At 43.9% G+C, this 24,294-nt stretch overlaps 1 protein-coding gene across 6 annotated transcripts; it reads right to left on the bottom strand.

Moving 5' to 3' along the window:
- Positions 1 to 3,011: 3,011 nt before the first annotated feature.
- Positions 3,012 to 23,172, bottom strand: PEX5 (peroxisomal biogenesis factor 5). Of its 6 annotated transcripts, none has more exons than XM_066261297.1 (16): positions 23,103 to 23,172; positions 21,499 to 21,661; positions 20,844 to 20,879; positions 20,449 to 20,581; positions 20,106 to 20,237; positions 14,093 to 14,198; positions 13,516 to 13,606; positions 13,000 to 13,110; positions 12,648 to 12,740; positions 12,177 to 12,296; positions 7,562 to 7,705; positions 7,287 to 7,357; positions 6,676 to 6,888; positions 5,840 to 6,005; positions 4,948 to 5,105; positions 3,012 to 4,768 (listed from the first exon to the last, which is right to left on the bottom strand). In XM_066261297.1, the coding sequence occupies exons 2-16, from the start codon at positions 21,643 to 21,645 to the stop codon at positions 4,567 to 4,569; spliced, it is 1,923 nt and encodes a 640-aa protein (XP_066117394.1). In that variant the 5' UTR covers positions 21,646 to 21,661; positions 23,103 to 23,172; the 3' UTR covers positions 3,012 to 4,566. The 6 variants fall into 6 exon arrangements, with proteins under 6 accessions (XP_066117394.1, XP_066117386.1, XP_066117381.1 ...); XM_066261289.1 differs by lacking the exon at positions 23,103 to 23,172 and adding an exon at positions 22,325 to 22,455; XM_066261284.1 differs by lacking the exon at positions 23,103 to 23,172 and adding an exon at positions 22,290 to 22,425.
- Between the last annotated feature and the right edge of the window lie 1,122 nt (positions 23,173 to 24,294).

Raw genomic sequence — 24,294 nt, 5'->3', positions numbered from 1 at the left:
CACCAAAAAAGATTTGTTTGCAAGCCAGATGCAGCCATCAAAAGAGCCACATCTGGCTCGCAAGCCATAGGTTCCCGACCCCTGACCTACACAGTTTGCTCTCTAGTCTGAAAAACAGTTTACATCAAAATAAGAGGAGTACAATTTGGTCAGCTGATTCAACATTGCCCATCTAGGGCTGGCACTCGAAATTCAAAGCTACATCTCTCACACTGGTGCTCTGCTGCACATGAGCTTTGGTGCAGTGCAGTCCAGCCTGCAGACCTGCTTGAAAATACAGCAAAAAAATTTGTCTTCCCGCCTGACCTGTGGTGGCGCAGTGGATAAAGCGTCGACCTGGAAATGCTGAGGTCGCCGGTTCGAAACCCTGAGCTTGCCTGGTCAAGGCACATATGGGAGTTGATGCTTCCAGCTCCTCCCCCCTTCTCTCTCTCTCTCTCTTTCTCTCTCCTCTCCCTCTCTCTCCTTTCTATAAATGAATAAATAAAATAAAATAAATTAAAAAATATTAAAAAAAAAACTTATTAAAAAATAAAATAAAATAAAAATAAATTTGTCTTCCCTTTAACATCTAGAAAGTCTGTGAACAAATATTTTCCTTATACTGGGAATAAGGCTTTGGGTGCTGCAATTGTCACTTTTGGTACTCACCAAAAGTACACCCAGATCAGCCTTAATGAGGAAAAGTCCAATTGCTGATCCCATTTATAATCTCTATTCTTCACCTGAGGACCACTTTGTTTATAAGTACAATAAGCAAGTACTGAAGTAGCTTGGGAAAACAGTTAATTGGCATCTACAGAGTATGTTACCTTGTCAAGATGATTTTTATGCACCATCTACATCAGGGGTCCCCAAAATTTCTACACAGGGGACCAGTTCACTGTCCCTCAGATCATTGGAGGGCCGGACTATAAAAAAAAACTATGAACAAATCCCTGTGCACACTGCACATATCTTATTTTAAAGTAAAAAAACAAAACGGGAACAAATACAATATTTAAAAGAACAAGTAACTTTAAATCAACAAACTGACCAGTATTTCAATGGGAACTATGGGCCTGCTTTTGGCTGAGATGGTCAATGTCTGGTTCCATATTTGTCACTGCTAGCTGTAATAAGTGATATGATGCGCTTCCAGAGCCGTGAGGTGTGCGTCCCACGTCACCGGAAGTAGTACTGTACATGAGCAACGCCTCGCTTTGTGGCGCCGCCACATACAGTGCTCCTCTCACTGACCACCAATGAAAGAGGTGCCCCTTCCAGAAGTGTGGTGGGGGCTGGATAAATGGTCTCAGGGGGCCAAAGTTTGGGGACCCCTGATCTACATGATAAATGACCTTTGGTGATAATTTACATGGGACACAAATATCCTCACACTTTGTGCACTTACAAAAGGTTGATCTACATACCTCCTCTCTGTCTTCTTCTTGTTAACCTTTCCATCTTGTTCTTTCCCAGGTCCTAACATCAAGCCAAATCATTAGCCACCACCCATGAATCATTATGGCTCTATAACTTCTGACCTTCTCTTGTTCAGGTCAAGTGAATAGCTAAATGCAGTACTCTAAATTCTGTCCATGGAAAAGGTGTTTCTTTCTCACTGCCTTTCAGGACCACCCTTTAGGTTTCTATCTATAATACAAAGACAAAAACCAAGTCAAATAACTCATCCAAGGACACCCAGCTAGCAAATGTGGTATTGTGAAGCCAGTTAGTCTGACTCCGGAATCTATGCTCTTTAGCACCACTCCATAGCAGTCTTGGTAAATGGAGTGGGAAACAGACATTAATCATGAAGAAGGAAGCAAAACTGTTGGTTGCTACTAATTTTCTTTGGTACAATCTCCTGTTGACCTAGGGTTGGCAGTCACAAAAAGTTTGAATTCCCCCTAGTTGTTTTTCCTTCCTCTTGCTGGACAATCTGGATGTTTTTTCTTCTTCTGTTGGATCATTTATCAAAACAAAAAAAATTGAGATTAATTGGTTCTCACTTAGATTAAAATAAACCAGTACCTTGAACTGGTTGATTAAACTGAGAAATGAAAGACAGAGGATGATGACTCCTGAGTTAACCTGATTTTTAGAGTCCATCTTACTTGTGCTTGGCTTTAACATGGTCTAAACAACTTAGAATAACCTTGGCTTTGAGAACCATTGGACAGTAAGATAACTTCAAATATACAAAAGTGATAGTAGTAGTAGTTTTTTCTGCATAGCAGCATCTACCAAATGTTGTTAGTGGAGACAAAACATGAATTTTTTAAACTGATGAAGCCTATGTAGTCATACTTAGAGGAAAAGTCCTTTAAGCTCTGTCCGATTCGAATTTTTCAAAATCAAGCCATTGACTCAGCCACTTCCTTCTTATACATCCACGCTGTAGAAATGACTGCCTCAGCCCCCCCCCCAGCCCACTCATAGCCCAGGGCTCCACACTGCCCAGTCCTCACAGCTGAGGGCTCCAGCTGCCTGGAGACCACCCAGGTGGCGGCAGCAGATGCCCTCCTCCTTCATGGTGTTCTATTTTCTTTCCAGTGGAAGTATTGCACATGAACTAAAGAAAAATTGGAAATTACAGAGAAGTATGACCAGTCATAATCTCCACACTTTTAGCGTATTGAGTATTTCCTTGTTCTCTTTTTAATGCATTTTTTTCTTGAGACAACCTGTGGTTTGCTAACCTTTTCTCATTATTTTTAGAATTTACTGTCCTTGGAAAATGTACCATAAGTAACTACATAATACTTCACTGTCTGGAAATTTACTAAACCAGTTCTCTTTTAGACATTTTTTACCTTCAGTTCAAACATGGGGATGAACATTTATCTCCAAATATAAGTATTTGTTTATATGTTTTAAATTTCCCCCAGGATAGTTACCCACACTAGTATGGGTCACTAGTGTGCTCTTGAGACAGTCCTGAGAAAACCAAGCAGAGCCAAATGAAACTTTAAAAAACTATAAAAATTCTCCCATGTAATTCACAATAAAATATCAAACAATGACAGAAGCACCCCCACATTGTTTTTATAGAAGTACAGTGTAGAAAATGCATGATTATTAAACATCTGTCTGTTGCTAAACCACAAGCTCCATGAACACAGGGACTCTGTCCAGCTTATTCCTAGCACCTAGCATGTATTAAGTACTGAATAATCACTAGATAAGACAGATGTGTAATCAATATACTAATGAGAATTTGAAAGAGAAAAAGAGGAAATTGTTGAATACCAAGCCTCCAAACACCAACCTGAGTCCCACCACCCCAAGTTCACATGGCAGAATTCAGACCCTTGTCAGTTCCTTTTATTCTTCATACAAATATTTTACAGTTTTATTTTAAAATCATTTACACATATTTATACAAAGAAAAATAAATTTCAGGATGGAACCTTGGGACCATGGTAGTTTAAAAAAAAATCTCTCTGATCATTAGCTACTGAAGACAAGGCAAGAGGCTCAGCAGTCATTTCTGGGGGTTAATGTAGCTCCCTCCACGGGGCACAGCTGAGAAGAATCCAAGCTGTTCCCTAACCTTCCCTCCATCTTCACCTTGCAGAAGTACTACAGGGGTAGGGGATTTTTTGACACTGTCCCCTGGAAACATTTCAAGAAGTACAGCAAAGACCTAAGGTAACACTGAACTTCCTCTTTGCTAGGAATTTGGCAAGATGGCAATTTCTGAACCAACTTTCTAGAAGAGCTACTAATTCAAGTCTTACTCATAGGTCTAAGAGGAAGAGGGACTGCTGTACCCACCACATGCCTCTCCCACTGTTCTGTCCTCCCGCCAAAGGCCGAACAGAGCCCTTGATCTGATCCCATCTGGCCCCTTCCAGGCTAATTCCACAAATAAGCCTTCCTCCTACCCAACACCCAGAGGACTCTGCATAGCAATGGACCCTCACAGCTCTTGATAGTGATCTAGAGCCCTAGATAGCGATGCCAGCATTCCTGTAGGCAGCATTATACCCAAGGAATCCGAGCCACAGCCAGGAGAGGTCCAAGAATGACAGAACTATGAGTACCCCTACCAAAACTTGGCTCTACTGAGCCCAACCAACACTGAAATCAAACAGACCAACTCCTGACATCCTATCCTAGATACAGTCATCACAAGTGCACGGTAGAAGAACCTCCTACATACATCCGCCCAAGGACACTGTACTATTATGAGTGCCCAGTACAAGTGGGGAAAAGAACAGACAGTACAAATGTGGTAGACCCTATGAGAAATGGCAGCTGATGACAACAGTAACCCTTTACCTCTGGGTCCTACCCATAAAGCAGCACCAAGAAAGGGCATGATGAGCAGAGAGATCTGTAGCTGGATGTGCAATCCCTGAATTAACAAGGGACTCAGCAATAATACAGTTCATTTTCCTACAATTATGTAGGAACTAGGACAAAACCTACCCACCCCTACATTGAGGCCACTCCTGAGAGGCCGTACCGCTTATGATCGTCAGCCCACCCCCTTGGTAGGCCCATTTGGGGAGAGGGAGTCACATCCGGAGCGGGGACCCATCCAAGCAGACACTCACAGGGCAGCCCATCCCACTGTCACTGAGGCAGACCAAACATGGCTAAGAGGGTGGACAGATCCCGGGCATCAGCCGCCCCATAGGCATCGCTCTGGCCTAACATAGACAATGCCAAACGCAGGGTGCTCCAGATGTTCTCTGACATGGCGCCCCCTTCGCCCCGAGGGCCCCGGCTTTTCCTCTGCATGTTCAAGGCCTCCAAAAAGTGTTCCACAGCCTCCCTGTAAAAAAAGAGTAACAAGAGCTGGTGAGCAGAACACCAAGAAAGGAGGTAGGTCAGCTGGTATGGGGCGAAAGAAAGCTGGGGCTCATTAGTCAAATAACAGGAACAGAGCATAAAGAGTTAGGGCCAAAAAGGGAGAAAGAGTTCACTCATTCATTACTCAACAGATACTCTCACCGGTGAGCCCCAAGGTTGATGCAGCTGATGCCCAGGTTGTAACGGGACCGAATATAGCCAGGCTGTAGCTCAAGGGCCCGACGGTATGCAGCTACTGCTTCTTCACTCTGGTTTCCATTGGCCAGTGTGGCCCCTAGTTTATTCCACAGCAAATAGTCCTGGGACAGGGATGGAGAAGGGTTAGGAACATGGGCCAGGCTCAGATCAAATTCTGCCTAGTCTTTCCCCAGATTCACCAATCTGTTTAGCTAATATATGTTACGATCCCCTTCCTTTCTCCTCAAAAGTTTACTGTGTGGCCCTGGCCGGTTGGCTCAGCGGTAGAGCGTCGGCCTAGCGTGCGGAGGACCCGGGTTCGATTCCCAGCCAGGGCACACAGGAGAAGCGCCCATTTGCTTCTCCACCCCTCCACCGCGCCTTCCTCTCTGTCTCTCTCTTCCCCTCCCACAGCCAAGGCTCCATTGGAGCAAAGATGGCCCGGGCGCTGGGGATGGCTCTGTGGCCTCTGCCTCAGGCACTAGAGTGGCTCTGGTCGCAACATGGCGACGCCCAGGATGGGCAGAGCATCGCCCCCTGGTGGGCAGAGCATCGCCCCATGGTGGGCGTGCCGGGTGGATCCCGGTTGGGCGCATGCGGGAGTCTGTCTGACTGTCTCTCCCTGTTTCCAGCTTCAGAAAAATGCAAAAAAAAAAAAAAAGTTTACTGTGTGGTTCAATGTAACCACTCTCACCCCACACAGACTCCCTTAAGTTCAAATGATTCTACCTACCCACCACTCACCCATCTTTGCCCCGTTCTATCAAGGTAATCAGTACATGGGAGGCTAGAATAAAATATCCCAGTACTCCAACCAATGATTCTTCCACCCTATTTCCACTCCTCCGAGGCTCACATTCGGACGAACGCTGAGGGCCGCTGTGAAACAGTCCACCGCCTTGTCATACTCCCCACTCAGGTTGAAAAGGACCCCCAAGCCACACTGCACATCAGGGTCAATGGACGTAGGGTCCAGGCGCACAGCAGCCAGGAAAAGCTCTTTTACTTCAACAAACAGGGAGCTGGAAAGGAAGGAGAAAATGCAAAAAATAGGCAGAGGAGGATGTCTGTATTCGCACCCCTGCAAAATAATTCCTTAATTATTCAATCATATCTCGGAGATTCATCAATCTATCAGCCATCCCTCCTACTCTACTCCCAAATTCCAATTTAGAAACCTGTTCTTGCCTGACCAGGCGGTGGCGCAGTGGATAGAGCATCGGACTGGGATGTGGAGGACCCAGGTTCGAGACCCCGAGGTCGTCAGCTTGAGCACGGGCTCATCTGGTTTGAGCAAAGCTCACCAGCTTGGACCCAAGGTTGCTGGCTTGAGCAAGGGGTTACTCGGTCTGCTGAAGGCCCGCAGTCAAGGCACATAAGAGATAGCAATCAGTAAATAACTAAAAGCGCCACAACAAAAAATTGATGATTGATGCTTCTCATCTCTCTGTTCCTGTCTATCTGTCCCTATCTATCCCTCTCTCTGACTCCCTGTCTCTGTAAAAAAAAAGAAAGAAACCTGTTCTTTATCCTGTCCCAGCATTACACTGTAGAATGCAGCCCTCCTTCAAGTACAGCCTGGGTCCTCCATCTCACTCTTAGACCCTCGAGTCTCAATCTATCTAAACTTACAAAATCAAGGTTCTCCTCCCAGTCAGGTTACCATGCTCACCCCAGGAGCTCCTCACTCACTCGGACAGCAGGGACCCCAGGATGCGCTTGCTGGGGCTGAGCCCTGCGCCGCCAGCCCCTGCTTCCCCGGGCACCACTAGGTGGGCGTAGGCCGGTGTGTAGCGTAGCCAGTCTCGCAGGGTCTCACAGGCCTGTCGCTGCAGGGACTCATTGGTGAAGCTGACAGCCAGTGCCATCAGTGCAGTCCGGTTATCTGGCTTTAGCTCCAGACACCTGTTTGGACAGAGATGGGCAGAGCGGTCACTACAGTGACGCTGGCACCCATCAGCACCCTGGGATGCAAGCCAGGCTTCAGAATGTAATCATGATGGCCTCACCTGCCAGCTCCCTCAGATTAAGATACAGAGGAATCCTCTGAGTGCAACTTATTAAGAAAGTCACAGGAAACATTTTAGCAGCAAGGGAACCTGCCAGGGTCCCACAAATAAAATGTTTTTGAAGGAACAGAACCACTTATCTACAACTCACTACAAATGTTAGAGTTTCAGTCATGAGACACACTCTTGTTAGTGGCCAGAAAGAAGACAAGGATCTGGACCTGAGCTCCTATCATTCCCAAGGCTTTCTGCAGAGCCCCGGAGTCACCGCACCGCACCCTCCTGTGTACTCACTTCCGCAGTGCGCTGATGGCTAACAGTTCCTGTTCATTCTCTGCCTGGGTGGTACCCAGATACTGCCAAGCCTAGGAAGAAGTTGACAGATTCCATCACCCCTGTTTTCACCTTTCCGTCCTCCCTTCCTCTGTCTCCCCCCACTCACCATCTCACTCTCAGTCCCCACCCCAAGCCATCACCCAGGCCCTAATCCATCTGTAGTACTACTCTTTGGGGCCTCCCTCAGAACTGGAGGAGCAGTCTCCATCCGGAAGTCAGAATGAGTCACTCACTTCCATGTGCTTAGGATCCTGCTGCACAGCTGCCTCAAAAAGCAGCACTGCATTGGGCAGGTCGCCCTCCTGAAGTCTCCGCAACCCTTCCTCAAAAGGCTGGGGGTGGTCACGCAGGGGGTTCTCCTCCTCAAACTGGTACCCCTACAGGGAAGAAAAGACAAGTGACATCCCATATAAGAAGGAGCCCTCACAAAGCAGCTGGAATAGACGACAACCAAGACAGAGGTAGAGAAGATGAAGGTCTCCAAAAAGGTATCTGAATAAACTCTGGCAAGTTTCCTGTATTAATAGATCATCTATGACCACAGTAAAATCATTCAGTTTTGTGCTCACACTTCTATATCCTGTTCACAATAAGGATATAAACTAGCCTCACAGCGAGGCTAGTCTACAAACTCCAAGATGGGAATAAGTTTATTTTAGGAACTCTTTATAGGCCTGGATTTCCACATCCTTGACTGCTCAACCACGGAACAGAACACGTGTCTTACCAGGATTTGCTTACAGTAATGAGATAAGCTCTCCTTAGGTACTCAACAGGCACTTCTTGTTATCCTGCAATAGCGTGGGAATGTATAAAGGAAAAGGCAATTTGGACTCAGAGACCCTGCCATTCAAATCCAACTCTTACTTAGCTCATGGAGTCATTGTGGGCAATAACAAGATGGAATGTGTTGAAGCACTTTGAAATTCTTAATTTATTCCTCAATTTCATTCTTAAGAGTTATTAATATTAAACTGTATCTGATAGTAAACGAAAGCTAGACCCCAAATTCCTGAGGGCAGAAAATGCTTCAGAAAGATTCTGTTCCCTTCTGCGTGAGGATTTCTCATTTGAGGGAAGACATGGTGCTCTTTGCACAGTTCTGTCTAGTAGTATTATTTCATGTTAGGCAGGGAGGTAATAAAGCAAAATGGCAGTCACTAATAAACTGCGTGATTTCAAACAAGCAAAAAAATGTTCCCTTTGGAGAATAAATGGTTACTATCACAAAACAATATACCAGAAGACAACAAAAAGCAAAATATTGCAGTTAAGGATAAACTGAAATGAAAGTATACATAATAAGCACACTACTACTGAGAAACTGCTGAAGAATCAGGAACACTTATCTTACCAGAAAGTTCTAAATAAAAGTCATCAGATGGAAATTATTTGTGACAAAATTAAATAATTACAATGAAGGTTTAAGAAGCGAGACATACACAAACAAGATGGATTTGGGGTCAATGTATAAAAAGTACGTTCATGTCGAACATAGGTAATGTTCAGGGACATCTCTATACAATATGAAAACTCACAGGCAGAAAACGACCCTGCAACAGGCATCAGCAAGCCTTTTCTGTTAAGTAGGGCCAAGTAACATTTTGTCACAACTACTCAATTCTACCACTGGATTGAGAAAGTAGCCACAGATACTATTTAAATAATTAAGTATGGCTTATCTAATTTTCACATGTCAAAAATCGTACGTTTCATTTTTTTCAACAACTTAAAAATGTTAAAACCATTTTCAGCTCACAAACTAATAAAGGGGTGGCAGGATAGATTTACTGGAGGGCTTTAGTTTGCCAATGCCCACCTTAGACTATTAAAGTTCAAAAAAATAAATCTTTCTATATTCATTCTCAACTACTGGCCATCATCAGTCCTTGTCTTAAGCATCATGTAGGAAACAGAGATCATGGTCACCTATAACACAATTTCATAATGAAAGTAATTCCTGCCTCTCAGACCTACTGAAAGCATCAAATAAGAATGGTCATGCCTGACCAGGCAGTGGTACAGAGGATAGCACATCGAACTGGGACGCAGAGGACCCAGGTTTGAAACCTCGAGGTCACCAGCCTGAGTGTGGGCTCATCCAGCTTAAGTGCGGGGTCAGCTGGCTTGGGCATGGGATCACAGACATGACCCCATGGTCACTGGCTTGAGCCCAAAGGTCAATGGCTTAAAGCCCAAAGTCGCTGGCTTGAGCAAGGGGTCACTCGCTTTGCTGTAGCCCCACTCCCGTCAAGGCACATAAGAGAAAGCAATTAATGAACAACCAAAGTACCGCAACAAAGAATTGATGCTTCTCATCTCTTTCCCCTCCTGTCTGTCTGTCCCTATCTATCCCTCTCTCTGACTCTCTCCCAGTCAATCACACACAAAAAAAAGAATACTCACAAAGCCTTACCAAAAAGCTTAAAATACTATTCATGAATAGGTATTATCCTCAGCAGACAATGCAACAAGTCAGTGCCATCATGATGCAACCACAGGATTCTCTAAATATCCTCCTACTCATGCTCTATTCTCTTTGAGATTTTATCAAATGCTAATGAGGGAGAAAATTTCAAAATTAGAATATTTACATAGATGAAAAAGAGTACTCTAAAGGTATCTTTAACACTATTACATCCTAAAAATCTAATCCAAGCCAATCACTAGGTCTGATCAATGTCTGGTCTATTCAAAAATCTCATAGGACCACACTGCAAAAATAGGGTGACTACTAAGAGTGTGCCCCATCACAGAAACTTCCCCTTAATGCCTAACAGTATACAATATCTGCTTGAATGATAGCTGTTGTCTTGAAAAATTAAGAGTGCCATCAATATAAAACAGTATATCAGAGACCCATGAATTTATCTGATAAGAGTCAGAGTCACATTTTGGGGGAAAAAAAGTACTAATGACATATAATTCAGTAATAGCACAAAGCCAAATAAAAGTCGAATTGTTCATTATTAGTGAGTAATAAAGTAAAACATACTTCTATGGACTACTAATGCAAATGTTTCTAATCCTAATTTTACAATATACCCCAAGGTATCAATCATATCAAATAGGGTTTAAGAATCTAAAAGCATAATTATGTTTTTAAGTTTTTAATTTAAAAATTTATTCCGAGCATGTCATTAATATGTGAGTAAACAAATGCTAACAGAAAATGCTCATATGAAACTAGTGCTATGTCTATGACTATATTTATCAAAAGCATAGAGATTTTTATCTAAAATTTTATAACTTGCCATTTTTTAGTCAAGGGGGCCTAGGTAACTTATCAAATTAATACAAATTAATAAAAGAAATATCTCCAGGTACTTCCTAAAGTTCTTCCAGATCAGAATGCTATAGAAGAAATTCTTATTATGCTAAAACATAGGGTGGGGTCCCCAAGAGTCAGCTCTTTTCTATATTAGTGCAGCGATTTTCAACCAATGTGCCACAGCCGGCGCACTGGGGAGCCGCAAGGATTTTTAAAACATACACTACCTGACTCTTCAGTCAGGGTACTGACCTCTTTTCCTCAGATTGTCAAATTTAAAAAAATGACAACAGCCAACACAACAATAACTCTGGTATGAATGAATCAAAATTAGACCATTTTTGTGTGTGTGTCAGATCAGTAAAAAAGATATTTTTTGGTGTGCCACAGAATTTTAGGAATTAGTTTACGTGTGCCACAAGATAACAAAGGTTGAAAATCGCTGTATTACTGGATAGCTCTCAAGAAATCAGACTGGGGTAACAAACAAAATCATATTTCTCTGAGTACTAAGTTTTTCACTGGCTTTTAAAGTTATCCTTGTCTTTTTAAAGTTATCTTGAATGTTATTCGTCTCTATCTCTGCACAGCTCCCTTATGTCATCAAGGTCTACCTCCAACATCTGGTCTTATATCGCATCCCTGGTTCCAGCCCCAGAATCCCTTCCCAGACAGATCCGAGCTGAGAAGACATCACGAAACCAAGAAATTCTCTCCCTTCCCAATCATGCTTCATCTCGGCAGCTCAATTATTAACCACACCCCCAAATGCCCTACAACCCACCGGTCGTATTTTTTTCACAGTGATATCCCTGAAATAACACACACTTCTAGGTCAACAGTATATGTTATATGCAAAAATTCGATCATCTTTCACCACGGACTGCTAGGAAATTTTCCTAACATTTAATATAATTCTTTGAAAACACTCTAAATTGGAGCAAGTGGTTCTACTTTCAAGGAAGAGGTCAGAATTTAAAATAAGCCTGTCAGTTTTAAAAAGTACAAAGGTATTAAGGTATGGAAACACAAAGATAGTCTACCCACTACCACTCCACACTAAAGGAGTTATCAATTTACTCAAAATGTTTTCAATCTCCAAAGCAGAGCCTCCTCGTTTGTGCTCTGACTGCATCACGTGCAAACCTCTATCATAGGTGTACCACCACTGTGTCACTGTTATTTAATGAGGGTGGTCTGCTATTCCTAACCATCAAACTCTATGAATACAGCATACTCTCAATCACTAGAGGACATCAGGGGCACAGGAATGTTTCAGACTTCCTCATGCGAAAGGGCTCAAGAAAATAATTACTTAAAAGTGAGTACCCAAATTCAGGATTAAAGGAGAGATAACAAAACAAGGAAATACTGCCCTGGCCAGGTTAGAGCATTGTGGTTACAATCCTCGATCACAGTACATACAATCAACCAATGAATACATAAATAAGTGGAAGAACAAAGCAATGTTTCTCTCTTTCTTCCTTCCTTCCTCTCTCTCTCAAATCAATTAATAAACTTAAAAAGAAAAAACAAACAAACAAGGAAACCCTGCAATCTAAAAAACTAGTTCTTACCTTGTCATAGGAAGCAGTCGTGAGGTCGTCATAGTCAGAAAGCCAGGGGTGGGCCTCAGCATCCCGCTTCGCCATCTCCTCCAGCTCTGCCTGCAACTTGTCCCAGAAATCGACATCAGACTGTAAGGAAGGGAAGGCAGATAGAAAAAGGGGATACATCATGACCACCCCATCCCACCCTCAGCTCCATTAGAACGATTCCCTGAGGCAGCAGTTCTTAAATTTCAATGTGTTTACGAGCATCTGAAGCTTTTTAAAAATGCAGATTCCTAGATCCTACCCCAGATTCTGATTCAGTCATCTGCAGTGATGCCAGGTATTGGCATTTTAGAGGCACCTACCCTACCCCTAGCAATTCTGACATGGAAGATCCAGGAACACCGTGCTCATCATCTTTGATGTTAACACACCCACTCTCTCCAATGGAGTCTTTTCTCTTGGGGCGTCTGTTCCTGCACTATCTGCTCTCACCTCTATAGCTGTTTTGGCTCGTTCAAACTCCACATCAAGGGCAGATGTGTTTCCTGATCTTGTGAACTGGTCAACCCAGGCATCTGATGTACCCTGTGGCAAAGAAATACAGTCATACCACCGCCACTAACTAAGTACCCACTAAACACCAACTAAATACCCACTGAACACCACCAACCTGGACACTTCTGAGAACCTTCTCAGAATCTCTTTCCCACCCACTCAGACCTGGGTGCTACCAAGACAAGCTGGCAATAAAACCCCTTCCCCATCTGGAACCACTGAACACTGGACCCAAGACCTAGGGCACCAGCTGGCTCTGAAGTGGGACTGGGAAGTGACAATGTCCTACCTGCTGCTGTATAAACTCTGCTGCCCACTGTTCTGCCTGAGCTCGGCCCGACCCTGCACCGGACTCCAGGGACACCTGCCCCTCGCCAATCTGCCGCACGAATTTCAGGAACTGGGGCACAGAGACACACATAGGCCACTCGGGAGAGAACTTCCAGGTGTGCACTCTCAACCATGCCCAAGAGGAGCCTGCGCTTACCCTCCCCTCTGACCATCTCTGGCTACAGACAAGATATGCTAAAGATCCTAAAAAATGTAGAGAGCAAAAAAAGAAAGGGATTTCTGGCTCTAAAGATTTGAGAAGGCACAGAAAAGAGAAAGGGTTAGCAGGCAAGGAAACGAGGGAAAGCATGTTGGAAGGAAAGAGGAAGGACTCAAAGTCTCCATTCTCCAGACTGGAAGGAATGGGCCTGGGATCTCATCTCCTTCTCTTTAAACTCAGCTAGGGTAAGAGAAGCCAGACCCTTCACTTCCAAGACCAGGTCTGCTGGGCAAGGCAGCAGTGGGTTTGGCTTACCTCAGAGTTAGCCAATTTGGGGTCATCTACTTTGGCCACAAAGTCACTGGCAGTGTGCCGCAGATCCTCATCAGGATGATACTCGTCGTACCTGGAACAGGTAAGGCCAGACTAACTTTACACATTTGTTAGCCATTACCTTCCCAGGCTATTCCCCACTCCCAGCCCACAGCTATCACAGTTCCTGTGGGAGAAAAGAAAGTGACCTTACTCAACTCTCTCGTTAAGAATGTACAAATTCCAATTTACATTAAAGAAGGACATTTGGGCAGGAGTGGTAAAGTGCTAGTGACAGACATCCTTGTACCTCTCCCTTTTCCCACACATATCTTTACAGAGAGAAGGAATATAGATCGGCTCCAAAATAAAACGGAAACAGAGTGCATAAGGTAAAACTATGAACTTCTGTATGGGCAGTTAGGATTCTCAGGGATAACACAAGTGGAAACCTTAATGTACAAAACGAGGGGGTTACAAGCTGGTTTGGGAATGTGGCTGGAGGAGACTGGAAGGGGCTGGAAAACTGTCCCATCCTCCTCCCACAGGGACCCATCCAGAAAGAAGGAGCTGCACTCACCAGCGATCCGCGGCAGCTGTTGCCTCAGGCTCTCCCAGCCACAACTTCTCCTCGGACTGTTCCAGATATTCCTCGGCCCAGCGCGCAGGGGACACAGACAAAGGGTCTGCAAGGAGCAGAGAGTTGGGGAAATTATACAGGACTCAGTGAGCTGGCAAGGAAAGAGTACTAACTGGACCAAGCCAAAGCAGTCAAAATCCTACTTGATCCCTCAGAGACCCCTGGTCAAAAGAAAATATTACTAAATTTCCCACATCCAACCCACTGCCCCTCAAGGGGCCTGGGGCAGAAACTTACTGAGTTGGGAACTGGAGACAAAATAAAAAGGCTCAGAAAAGGAGTAATGACCAAACCCTTTTGCATGAAGTGCCAGGAAACTCAGTAAGAAAGAGCAGGCACTAGAGCAGGGGTCCCCAAACTTTTTACACAGGGGGCCAGTTCACTGTCACTCAGACCATTGGAGGGCCGGACTATAAAAAAAACTACGAACAAATCCCTATGCACACTGCACATATCTTATTTTAAAGTAAAAAAACAAAACGGGAACAAATACAATATTTAAAATAAAGAACAAGTAAATTTAAATCAACAAACTGACCAGTATTTCAATGGGAACTATGCTCCTCTCACTGACCACCAATGAAAGAGGTGCCCCTTTCAGAAGGGCGGTGGGGGCCGGATAAATGGCCTCAGGGGGCTGCATGCAGCCCGCGGGCCGTAGTTTGGGGACCCCTAAACTAGAGTCTCCACCTTCCTCGAAGGTGCTATTGGGAAGCAGCAAGGGATCCAGGGAGAACAGAGGAGCTCTTGTTCCGTAACCAGATCTCCAGTCTGTCCCCCACCTAGAGTTCACATCCTCCCAATGAAAGCAGCCAAGCAGCACGTTTCATCTGAATATACCTACCAAGACCATCTGAAAAGCAGAAGGCTGAGCTAGAGCTAAAGATACATGGGTCCACTCTTCCCAACGGGCGTTTGTTTTTTTCACTTTTTAATTGAGATGTAAAATACAAACATGAAAGTACATAAAGCGTGCCAAGCTTAAGTAGACTGCTTCATTCGCTTCCACATATAAATACACTCAAATCACCACCACCTGATGAAGATACAGAATATTCAGAGTTCCCTCGAAGTTTCCCTCATACCTCCATCCCCCAGGGATAAACACTATGCTGACTTCAGTCACTTTTGATTAATTTTGAGGGCTATGTTTTTAAGTCTAATTCTAGAAATTGTCTTAGCTCTAGTGACAAAGGGCACTGCTGCAACATCTGAATAAACAAATCAAGGCCACAGATCGAATGAGGGTGCCAAACTCTGTTTCTCAACCTCTAGGACTTCGCCCTTTACTATTCCGGGACCAGGGGGGAAAAGGCAAAGAAAAATTATTCAATGGGACTGTAAAGAATGAGTAAACAAGGCCCTGGCCAGTTGGCTCAGTGGTAGAGCATCGGCCTGGCATGCAGGAGTCCTGGGTTTGATTCCCGGCCAGGGCACACAGGAGAAGCACCCATCCGCTTCTCCACCCTTCCCCCTCTCCTTCCTCTCTGTCTCTCTCTTCCCCTCCCTCAGCCAAGGCTCCATTGGAGCAAAGTTGGCCTGGGCGCTGAGGTTGGCTCCATGGCCTCTGCCTAAGGTGCTAGAATGGCTCTGGTTGGAACAGAGCAACACCCCAGATGGGCAGAGCATTGCCCCCTGGTGGGTATGCTGGGTGGATCCTGGACGGGCGCATGCGGGAGTCTGTCTGACTGCCTCCCCATTTCCAACTTCAGAAAAATACAAAAAAAAAAGTAAAAAACGAGTAAACAGAGAAAACGTGAGCCTGCAGTGTTCCTTCCTTCTACTCTGCATCACATCTTTACAAACCAGATACGAAGATGGACATCTTGTCTTTGTCCCCAATTTGAAGAGCTGTCATTAATTTTAAAACTGAGATTTATCCCCCCAGTATTAATGTTTAGCAGAACTTTACACTCCATTTAACTGAGACTTTGCTTTAATAATTTCAACAAAGTAATCTCAATATCTGAGGAAGTATTTTCAAAAGCTGAAAAAAAACAAAGGAGCAAGACTCTCAGAACATACCTAAGTATAACTAAGTAATCTATTACTAGTACAATAAAAAATACAGTTGACAAATTTTTTGGTCATAAATTCAGTCTCTTATTTTCACAGGTTCTCAACATTTATATCCAGATTTCCCTCACTCGCTCTTAGAGGCAACATTTATTTTTCCTTTGCCCCAACGAGACTGTTGGCTCAAGAGTAGTGACCTAAGGAGATGCTTAACACAGACTTTATAGCACCCCCCAGTTCCTTTGTCCCATTCTGTTGAAAAATCACTAGTTCCTGCCCCTTACTCTCCATTCACTCCTTACTCTCAACTAGAGCTTTTTGCAAAAGCATACTGCAACCACAAATGCCCCTTCTAGAGAACACCATTTCTGTGAAAAAATACAAAGTACCTGGACTTTAAAAGAGACATGAGATAGATTAAAAGAAAATCACTGAGGTGAAAAAAGACATCTTCAAATATCTGTAATTTGACATCTGGCCATATTAGCCACAAGGCTCAGAATTTTCTGGCATTGGGAACCTGCTTTAATAAAGAAGTCAAAATAAAATACCACTTGGCCTTCACAATATTTTTTGAGACATTTTACAGAAAATCGGATCCATATGGATACCTCTAAGATTGAAGCAATTAAGGCCGACAAAGGGAAAGGGACTCTCCTAGGTCACACAGATGAGTAGAATTCAAGCAAACAACCTAGATACCAAACATCCAACTCAGAATGTTCACCACATACAGCTCACTATGTGTTCCTTGCATCTAGGCACATCGACCCCAAGTCAAAAACTCAGAACTTCCTACCCTTATCAAAAGTTTCTGTGTTTGCTAGACAGCACAGTGGTAGAGAATGTAGCTTCTAGAATCAAGCTACCTGCACTCAAATCCCAACTCCACCATCCAGCTTCAGACAAATTACTTAACCCTCCAAGTTCCCATTTCCTTATTTATAAAATAGAAATAATAGTAGCTACCTCATAGGGATTGTTATAAAGGCCAAATAAGATAATGCACATATAAAGCACAAAATAACAAATATTAGCTATTGCTATCACAGCTGTTTACTGCAAATCCACACCGCAAGTAGTAAACATTACAATGAGATGGTTATTCCTTTTGTTCCATAGCCTCTTCCTCTGTTATCCAGGGGAGATCCAGGACAATCCCCTTCTGCTACTGCTGCCCACTGCTTTCCTACAGAAGTACAGGTTTCTCTCTCTCTCATGATTATCACTGAACCTCACATACCATGTTAGCTGAGGCTGTCTAAACTAATGATTGATGCTTCTCATCTCTCTGTTCCTGTCTGTCTGTCCTTGTCTATCTCTCACTCTGACTGTCTCTGTAAAAAAATAAATAAATAAAAATAATTTAAACTCAAACTCATTAAGGTTATGTTTCATTTCTAGACGTGAGCAATCATGAGACAGAGAATTATTCAGCCCAGAAAATTAGGGTTAGGGGGACAGAGTCCATCAAGAAATATGGCAGACTAAAAACTGAGCTTGGTGTGGTCATGGAATAATTCTATACGTTGACTGTGGTGGTGGTTACACAAATCTACACGTGATAAAACTGCATGAAACTATACACACACATAAATAGGGGCATGTAAAACTGGTGAGATCTAATAAGCTCTGTGGGTAATTTCCTATTTTGATATTTTGCATAACTAACAGTTATTTATGCAAAATGTTATCACTGGTGGAAACAGTGTAAAAGAAAACCAGAACCTTTCTGTACATTTTTTTGCAACTTCCAGTAAAACTATAATTATTTCCAAATAGAACATTAAAACAAACAAACAAAAATTAACTTCAAGGTGCCTTTTAAACTTAAGTCTATATTTGTAACAATGGAGATTAGAAAATAATAAGACTTTCAAGAATATATCCTTATCTCATCTCAGTCTACTTAACCATAAAGTAATAGGTGATCTATATCATCAGTATAATTATATCACCCACTAATGTTATCAGAATAATCAAAAAAATTTAATTACTAGAAAATCAATTTTCTTTAGCCTTTTCTCCCAGATCTCACTTCATTCATTCCCTAAATACTGAAGATCCACTACATACAAAGCAATATACTACTGCAATAGGACATTTTTTATGAAGGCAGACTCCAAATAGCTCAGCTTCTCTTCCCAGCTTCCCATGTCCTTGCTCCTGTGAAGCAGACATGGTTACAAAAGAACATAAGAAAAAGAAGAGAGAGCTCTCCCAAAGAGGGTATCACAGGTAAGACAGGCCCAAAGTGTTTTTCTGAAGTTTACACATTATGGAAGATTTCAACGGCTGCAAACAATTCAGATAATTATAACAAAAATCTCATCAGTCTTAATGCCTATATAGTAGTGATTTTTTTTTTCTTTTTTTGAGCTATGAAAAATAACTGATGCCCACACATTACAACAGAAGACTCTCCATAATGAGAGACAGCACTTAGGTCTAAGGTTTCCATGAGACACCATCTCAGTCTAGTGGAGGGTCCCTGTTACAGCTCAGATTTCTCAATGATAGTGTAATGGTTCTAAGTATAGAGACTACAGGCAACAGACATGCGTTCAAATGTCATCTCTTTATTGAATAATTCTGGACAAAGTATTTAACCTTTCCAAATCTCAGTTTCCTTATCCATAAAATAGGGGAGGAATACCTACCTTGTAAGTGTTCCTATAAAGATCAAATAGGTTTGAGAATATAATGTGCACAGCACGATTAATGAACCAAGAGCACCTGCTATTTACCTTCAACTTCAACTTAAGGGTAGGAAAGGGAGTCATGATAAAAGAGACCACTGGCTTTATCAAAGGTGAGTTTTAGCTGTTAAATTTTGGGGGTTTTCTCCTGTGTATGCAGTAAGCCCTATCTTTAGAAGAATAAAAATGATGAGGGATAAACCAATTAGGTCCCACTCATCACCTCAAGAAAATTCAGAACTATGATGATGTGAGCACCCTGAGATTCTAGGATCTTTGTAACTTTGTCCCTTTGAATCTCTTGTTATTCTTGGATTTCTTAAATTAGAAAAAGGCTAACAATGCTTTTCTCTGAGGGCAATCAAGAAGAGAAAAGCTGAAGAGAATGCCCTTCTTCCATACCCCAGACAGGATTAGGGGAGAGAAAAATCAATCTCAGAGGATGCAGTGAGAATGGACTCTCTCAGAGGAAAAAGTTGGCTGAGACCCTGAAGAGCCAAAGCTATAGGCCTGGCAGAGCCACATGATGGTTAACCCTACAGGGTCTGGAATCATTCAAACCCAGAGTCAAATCCCAACTCCACCACTCACAAAGCTGTGTCACCTTGGGCAGTTTTCTTATCTATAAACCAGGAATAAAAACAGTAACTAGCTCAAGGGTTCTCATGGGGATTAAATAGAAGATGCATTTAAAGCACTTAACACAAAGCCTTAAACATAGTAAATAACCATTAGCTATTATTATTAGTTTTTATCATCAAGGTATGATCTTTGCTCTCCAAGATCTTATACTTCAGGCCCTTGAACTCAACAATTCCATCTTCAAAGGCCGAATCCTGTTCAAGATGTCTTAATGCCAGAATCCCACAGGCTGTATTAAATATTTCTCTCTTCCTGGGCCACACTGCAATCTACGCAGTCTCTCCACCAAACTACAGTAATAAAGTTTCAGGTAACAAAGAGGTAAACATAACTCCTCATGTTCTCATTCATGTTCTTTCTCTCTCTCTCTCTCAAATCTTTTCCCCAGTTCAAACCCAGTCCTCTTTTAAATATAAGTTTCAATTACCTATTATTATAACCTAAGGGAAATCAGGTTCAGTGCACCATAGAAATAATCAAGAGTCCAAAAAAGTCACAAGCAGCTAAAATGACTCTCTATCCTAAGACGAATTATGGTAACAGTGTAGAACTTTGCCCCATAGGAACCATTTAGATTTTTCCATGAGGAACCTCACCTGTCACTTCAGAAATGAATTCTTGGGACCAGTCAGTCTCATTATAATCCTGAGTTACATCCACAGCATCTCCAGCTGCAAGAAACTCCTGGGCCCAATTTTCAGATAAGGCCAAGTCTGCCACACCAGGGGCTTAAGAGAGAGAAAGAGAGAACTAAGAAACAAAAGAAATATGTATTATTCTATCATGCATAAAGAACCCTGAGGGCACATGAAAACACTGTTGCTTTCTTCTCCTCCTGCATCTCAGCTTCCCAGTCCCAGCAGCAACCAAATATAAAACCCCTGGGCTCTATCTACACAGAAAATGGTGATCTCCCCTCTCACGAGACTTTGGACCCACCTCTCTGGGGCGCCTGGCGGAAGCTTGACTGTTCAATCTCCTGCATCTCTGCCAGGAGGTCATCCATCTTGAAGGTCTGAGGGGCACGCGATACAAGTGGTACATTCTGGTCCTGGAGGAATTCTGCCACCAACTGTCAGAAGAGAGATGGTGAGATGAACCCAGCAAGTGACAGACCCATGGGGTAGGGGTTACTAATGTCAACTACAAGGAAACAGAGAAACTATTAATTTGGAAATACTCAAAGAATACATTTCTAAAAATAAGCAGGAAGGCAAAGGCAAATTTCATTTGGTCAGGAAAGTCCAAAGACTGAAACATGGGTGAGCCAAATTTAAAGTAAAAACACAATGAGGGGGAAAAAAAACTGCAACAAAAGAAACTGGTATATTTACCTCATCTTCAGAGGCTACGCCCAAAGGCTTAGAGACCTAAGACAGAAGGGAAACAACATGGTACAGTGGTGAAGACCAGACACACAACTAACTTCAACTGGGTTAAAACTCCAGGTCTGCCATTTATATGACCTTGGGCAAGTCACAGTACCTCTCTGAGCCCCCGTTTCTTCACCGATAAAATGGCTGCCTTTATCAATGTAAAGGTGAACAGTGCTTAGTATATTGCTCAGTAAATGAGTGTTTACCCATTTACTCAGTAAACACTCATTAAGTGGTAATTATTATTCGCAACACAATAGAGCAGTGATTTTTCAACGTTTTTTATCTCATGCAACTAATTACTACAATTCTGCAGCACACCAAAAAAAAAAAAATTACAGTTTTTATTGACCTGACCAAAAAAAAATAGGTATAATATTAATTCATTCACACTAACTGCTATTATTGTATTATTGGCTGGTGTCACTTTTTTATTTGACAATGTAAAGGCAAAAAGGTCAGAGCCCTTGTCTAAATAGTCAGGTGCAGCATGTTTTTAAAATTCTTGCCGCACACCAGCTGAAAATTGCTGCAACAGAGAAAGGAGTTAAGTGTACATGTGGACCCTCCATTCCCAGCCACCACTTGGGCTTTCCATCTCAAGAATACTCACTGCCTCAGAGGCTGGGGTTCCTGGTGGCCAGGGACCAGGCTTTAACCCCTCCTGCCGAAGGGCCTTGTCCTGGGTGAAGTGCCCGGCCAGCTTCATGAGTGGGTTGGCACCCCCGCATTCGGCCTCCACCAGCTCCCGCATTGCCATGGTGACAGCCAACTCTCTGATGGGAGAGAAGGTTAGGAACCCAGGTCCCCACCCACAATTCAGCCTGTATCTGGGGGAGGCAGATAGACGTCTGTCCCAGGTTAGCTAGTGGCCACACTCTCCGCTCCTGGCCCCCACCTTTGCCAGGAGTCCCAGAGCGGACCGCTGCCCTCATGCCACCACCCCCAAAAGCCCCGGGTATCAGCCTGGGCCTCCACAGCGGCCTCCACGACTGTGGTCTCAGACGGACAGATTGGCCGGCAGCCGTCCCCCAGAGGGGCCTGGGTCCCAAGAGACCACGGGGTTACAATTCCGCAACCGGGCTGTACCGGGGCATTGGCAGGGCAACGAAGAGGGGCAATGACGCCTGACCGTAAACTCCAGTGCCCCACACTCTCCATAGTAAGGCGCACACCGCGGGGGGACCACCCCCTCCCCGAGGTCACCTGAGCCCCTCCCCTAAGTCACCTGAGCCCCTCCCCCAGCTCCGCCAGGCCAGGCCCACCACTCCCGCGCTCCGGACCGCCTCATCTCCCCCAACCCCAGTCGCAGCTCCAGCCCCGCCCCCGGGACCCGCGAGGACGCAGCAAGGGCGAGGAAAGCTCGGGAACGTGTCCTCGGGCCCCCCTCGACCCTGCGCTCACCAACGCGCGCCACGCCGCACAACCCGCCTGGGCACCTGGTGCGGGATGGAACCCGAGAGGAAACGATGGGGTGGTGAGCCAGGGGCGGAGCTCGAGCTTAAAGGAGCCGTGACCACCGCGCCGCTGTCCTGCCTTGCGGAAGCTGTTTTAAAGGTAAGACTGCGACGCAGCGTGATGGGAGGAGCCGGGAGTCTTAAAGGGGAAGTCTAGGACTACTCTGGGAGCTTACGGTCTCCAGGACTTGTTTGAAGGGACACTCAAAGAAGAATGGAGCTAGGAGGGGACTTTCTGAGCTGGGGTGAAATCCGAGGGCACGGGATCCTGGGCTCAGTGTATTCTAGTTCTTCCCCGGAGGCGCACTGTGTAACGCGCGATTTGCGAGAGTCAAATCTGGGGGCCTCCCCAACCTTCTAGGCCTGTCCCCTTTCAAATTGCCTTTAGCGGACCGTATCATACATAGTCTGACTGGAGACAGCGGACTGCCCCCAATCCTTCCTGACAACCCTGCGTAATAAGGAAAACAGCACTGGATGATGACAAATTCCGGAGACTAAAGAAAGTAGAGTCCAACGCACCATGAGACCTCAAGCTGGTAACCCTACAGGGAAGGTGCACAGTGAGTCACTCCTCTTCCCTCCATTCTCCCGCGCCACTGGTCAAGGTCACTATGATGGCCTATTGCCACTGCCCCAAACTGGGGAAGCACAGACCTGATGCAAGAAATGATTTTAATCACGGTTTAAGCCTCAGGCCCCACCATCTGCCACAGGATTGGATCTGGTGTCAGACTTCAAGAAAACCCTGAAATCTTACCTGGCTCCAAGACCAAGGTAGACCTGATGTCATGAAGAAGGGCTGCTGGTAGATGAGCAGGGATGGTGGTGCCAAAAAGACAAAAGCCCCAGTTCAGCCCAGGGGCAGCAGAGGAGACAGACAGCAGGTGGCGCCCTGGACCAGGCTGTCCTGCAGATTTCAAAGGTGGAGGCTCCAGGGAACCAGAGGGGCAGAGCTGTGTAAACTAACTTAAATCTCGGGAGATAGAAAAACTGCTCTGAAAGATCAGGGGGACAGAGTGACAGGGCAGACATTCAATCGTGCAGAATTTCTCCTTTTCCTTACCTTTTCACCTTTTTTCAGAGGCCCTAACTAACCCAAACCCTTTTTCCCCTGGTACACAAATCCCAGCCCTTGCATGTTCACTGTTCTCTGGCTACCATTGTAAAGCAAATACCTAGTACCTAACAAACTAAATCATGCCAAGAAGGAAGAGATGTCCTCTGAGAAGTGTATGTTTAAAAAGGGAATCCCTAGAGAGAGCAATATTTAACTGACATGGTAGAATTTCAAAATCAAGACAGCTTGAGAGGACTTCCCAATACCTCTCAAACCATACACATAACCAACCTTCTGCTCTGCTAGATTAGTAACTGGTTAGCAATAACTAATTATATGACCTTCCCAATAAAAGTGATGTTTAGTGAATACTTAATAAAATCTAGTCATTGCACTGAACACTTTATTTGCATTAGTGCTTTAGTCTTAATAATAGCCCTATGAAATAGGTATTACAAACCCTACTTTACAGATAAAACATCCAAAAACACTCAGCTAGGAAGTCAAAAATTCAGTTCAGACATAATTCCAAAATCCTACCCATTATACCCACTGTTTCCAGTCTTAGAGAAGCCTTACTTATAAGCCGTGGAGAGCTTTAGTCTCCTAGCCGTAGAATTCTTCACATAAACCTGACCCACAAGTCCAAGATGATGCTAAGAAAGAATTAATCGAGTTACTTGGGTGTTTAATATTTAGTTTATTGAAGTTCTATCTTAAAATCCTAGATTTTGTTTATTCAACTTCAATCTTAAATTCTATTCGTAAAAGTAATAATTTTATTAAATGAAAATAATCATTTCTACTTGTTCCTTGTGGATTTCAGACCTGAGAAGGTATGTAACTGTGCAGTGGAGACTTATAAGTAACTAGAGAAAAAGAGTAATGGAGG

The sequence above is a fragment of the Saccopteryx bilineata genome, chromosome 1 (genome assembly GCF_036850765.1).
Source record: "Saccopteryx bilineata isolate mSacBil1 chromosome 1, mSacBil1_pri_phased_curated, whole genome shotgun sequence".
In the NCBI taxonomy this organism is placed as follows: Eukaryota; Metazoa; Chordata; class Mammalia; order Chiroptera; family Emballonuridae; genus Saccopteryx; species Saccopteryx bilineata.
Note: the sequence above shows the minus strand (reverse complement) of the source record. Positions and strands in the feature narration are given on the sequence as shown.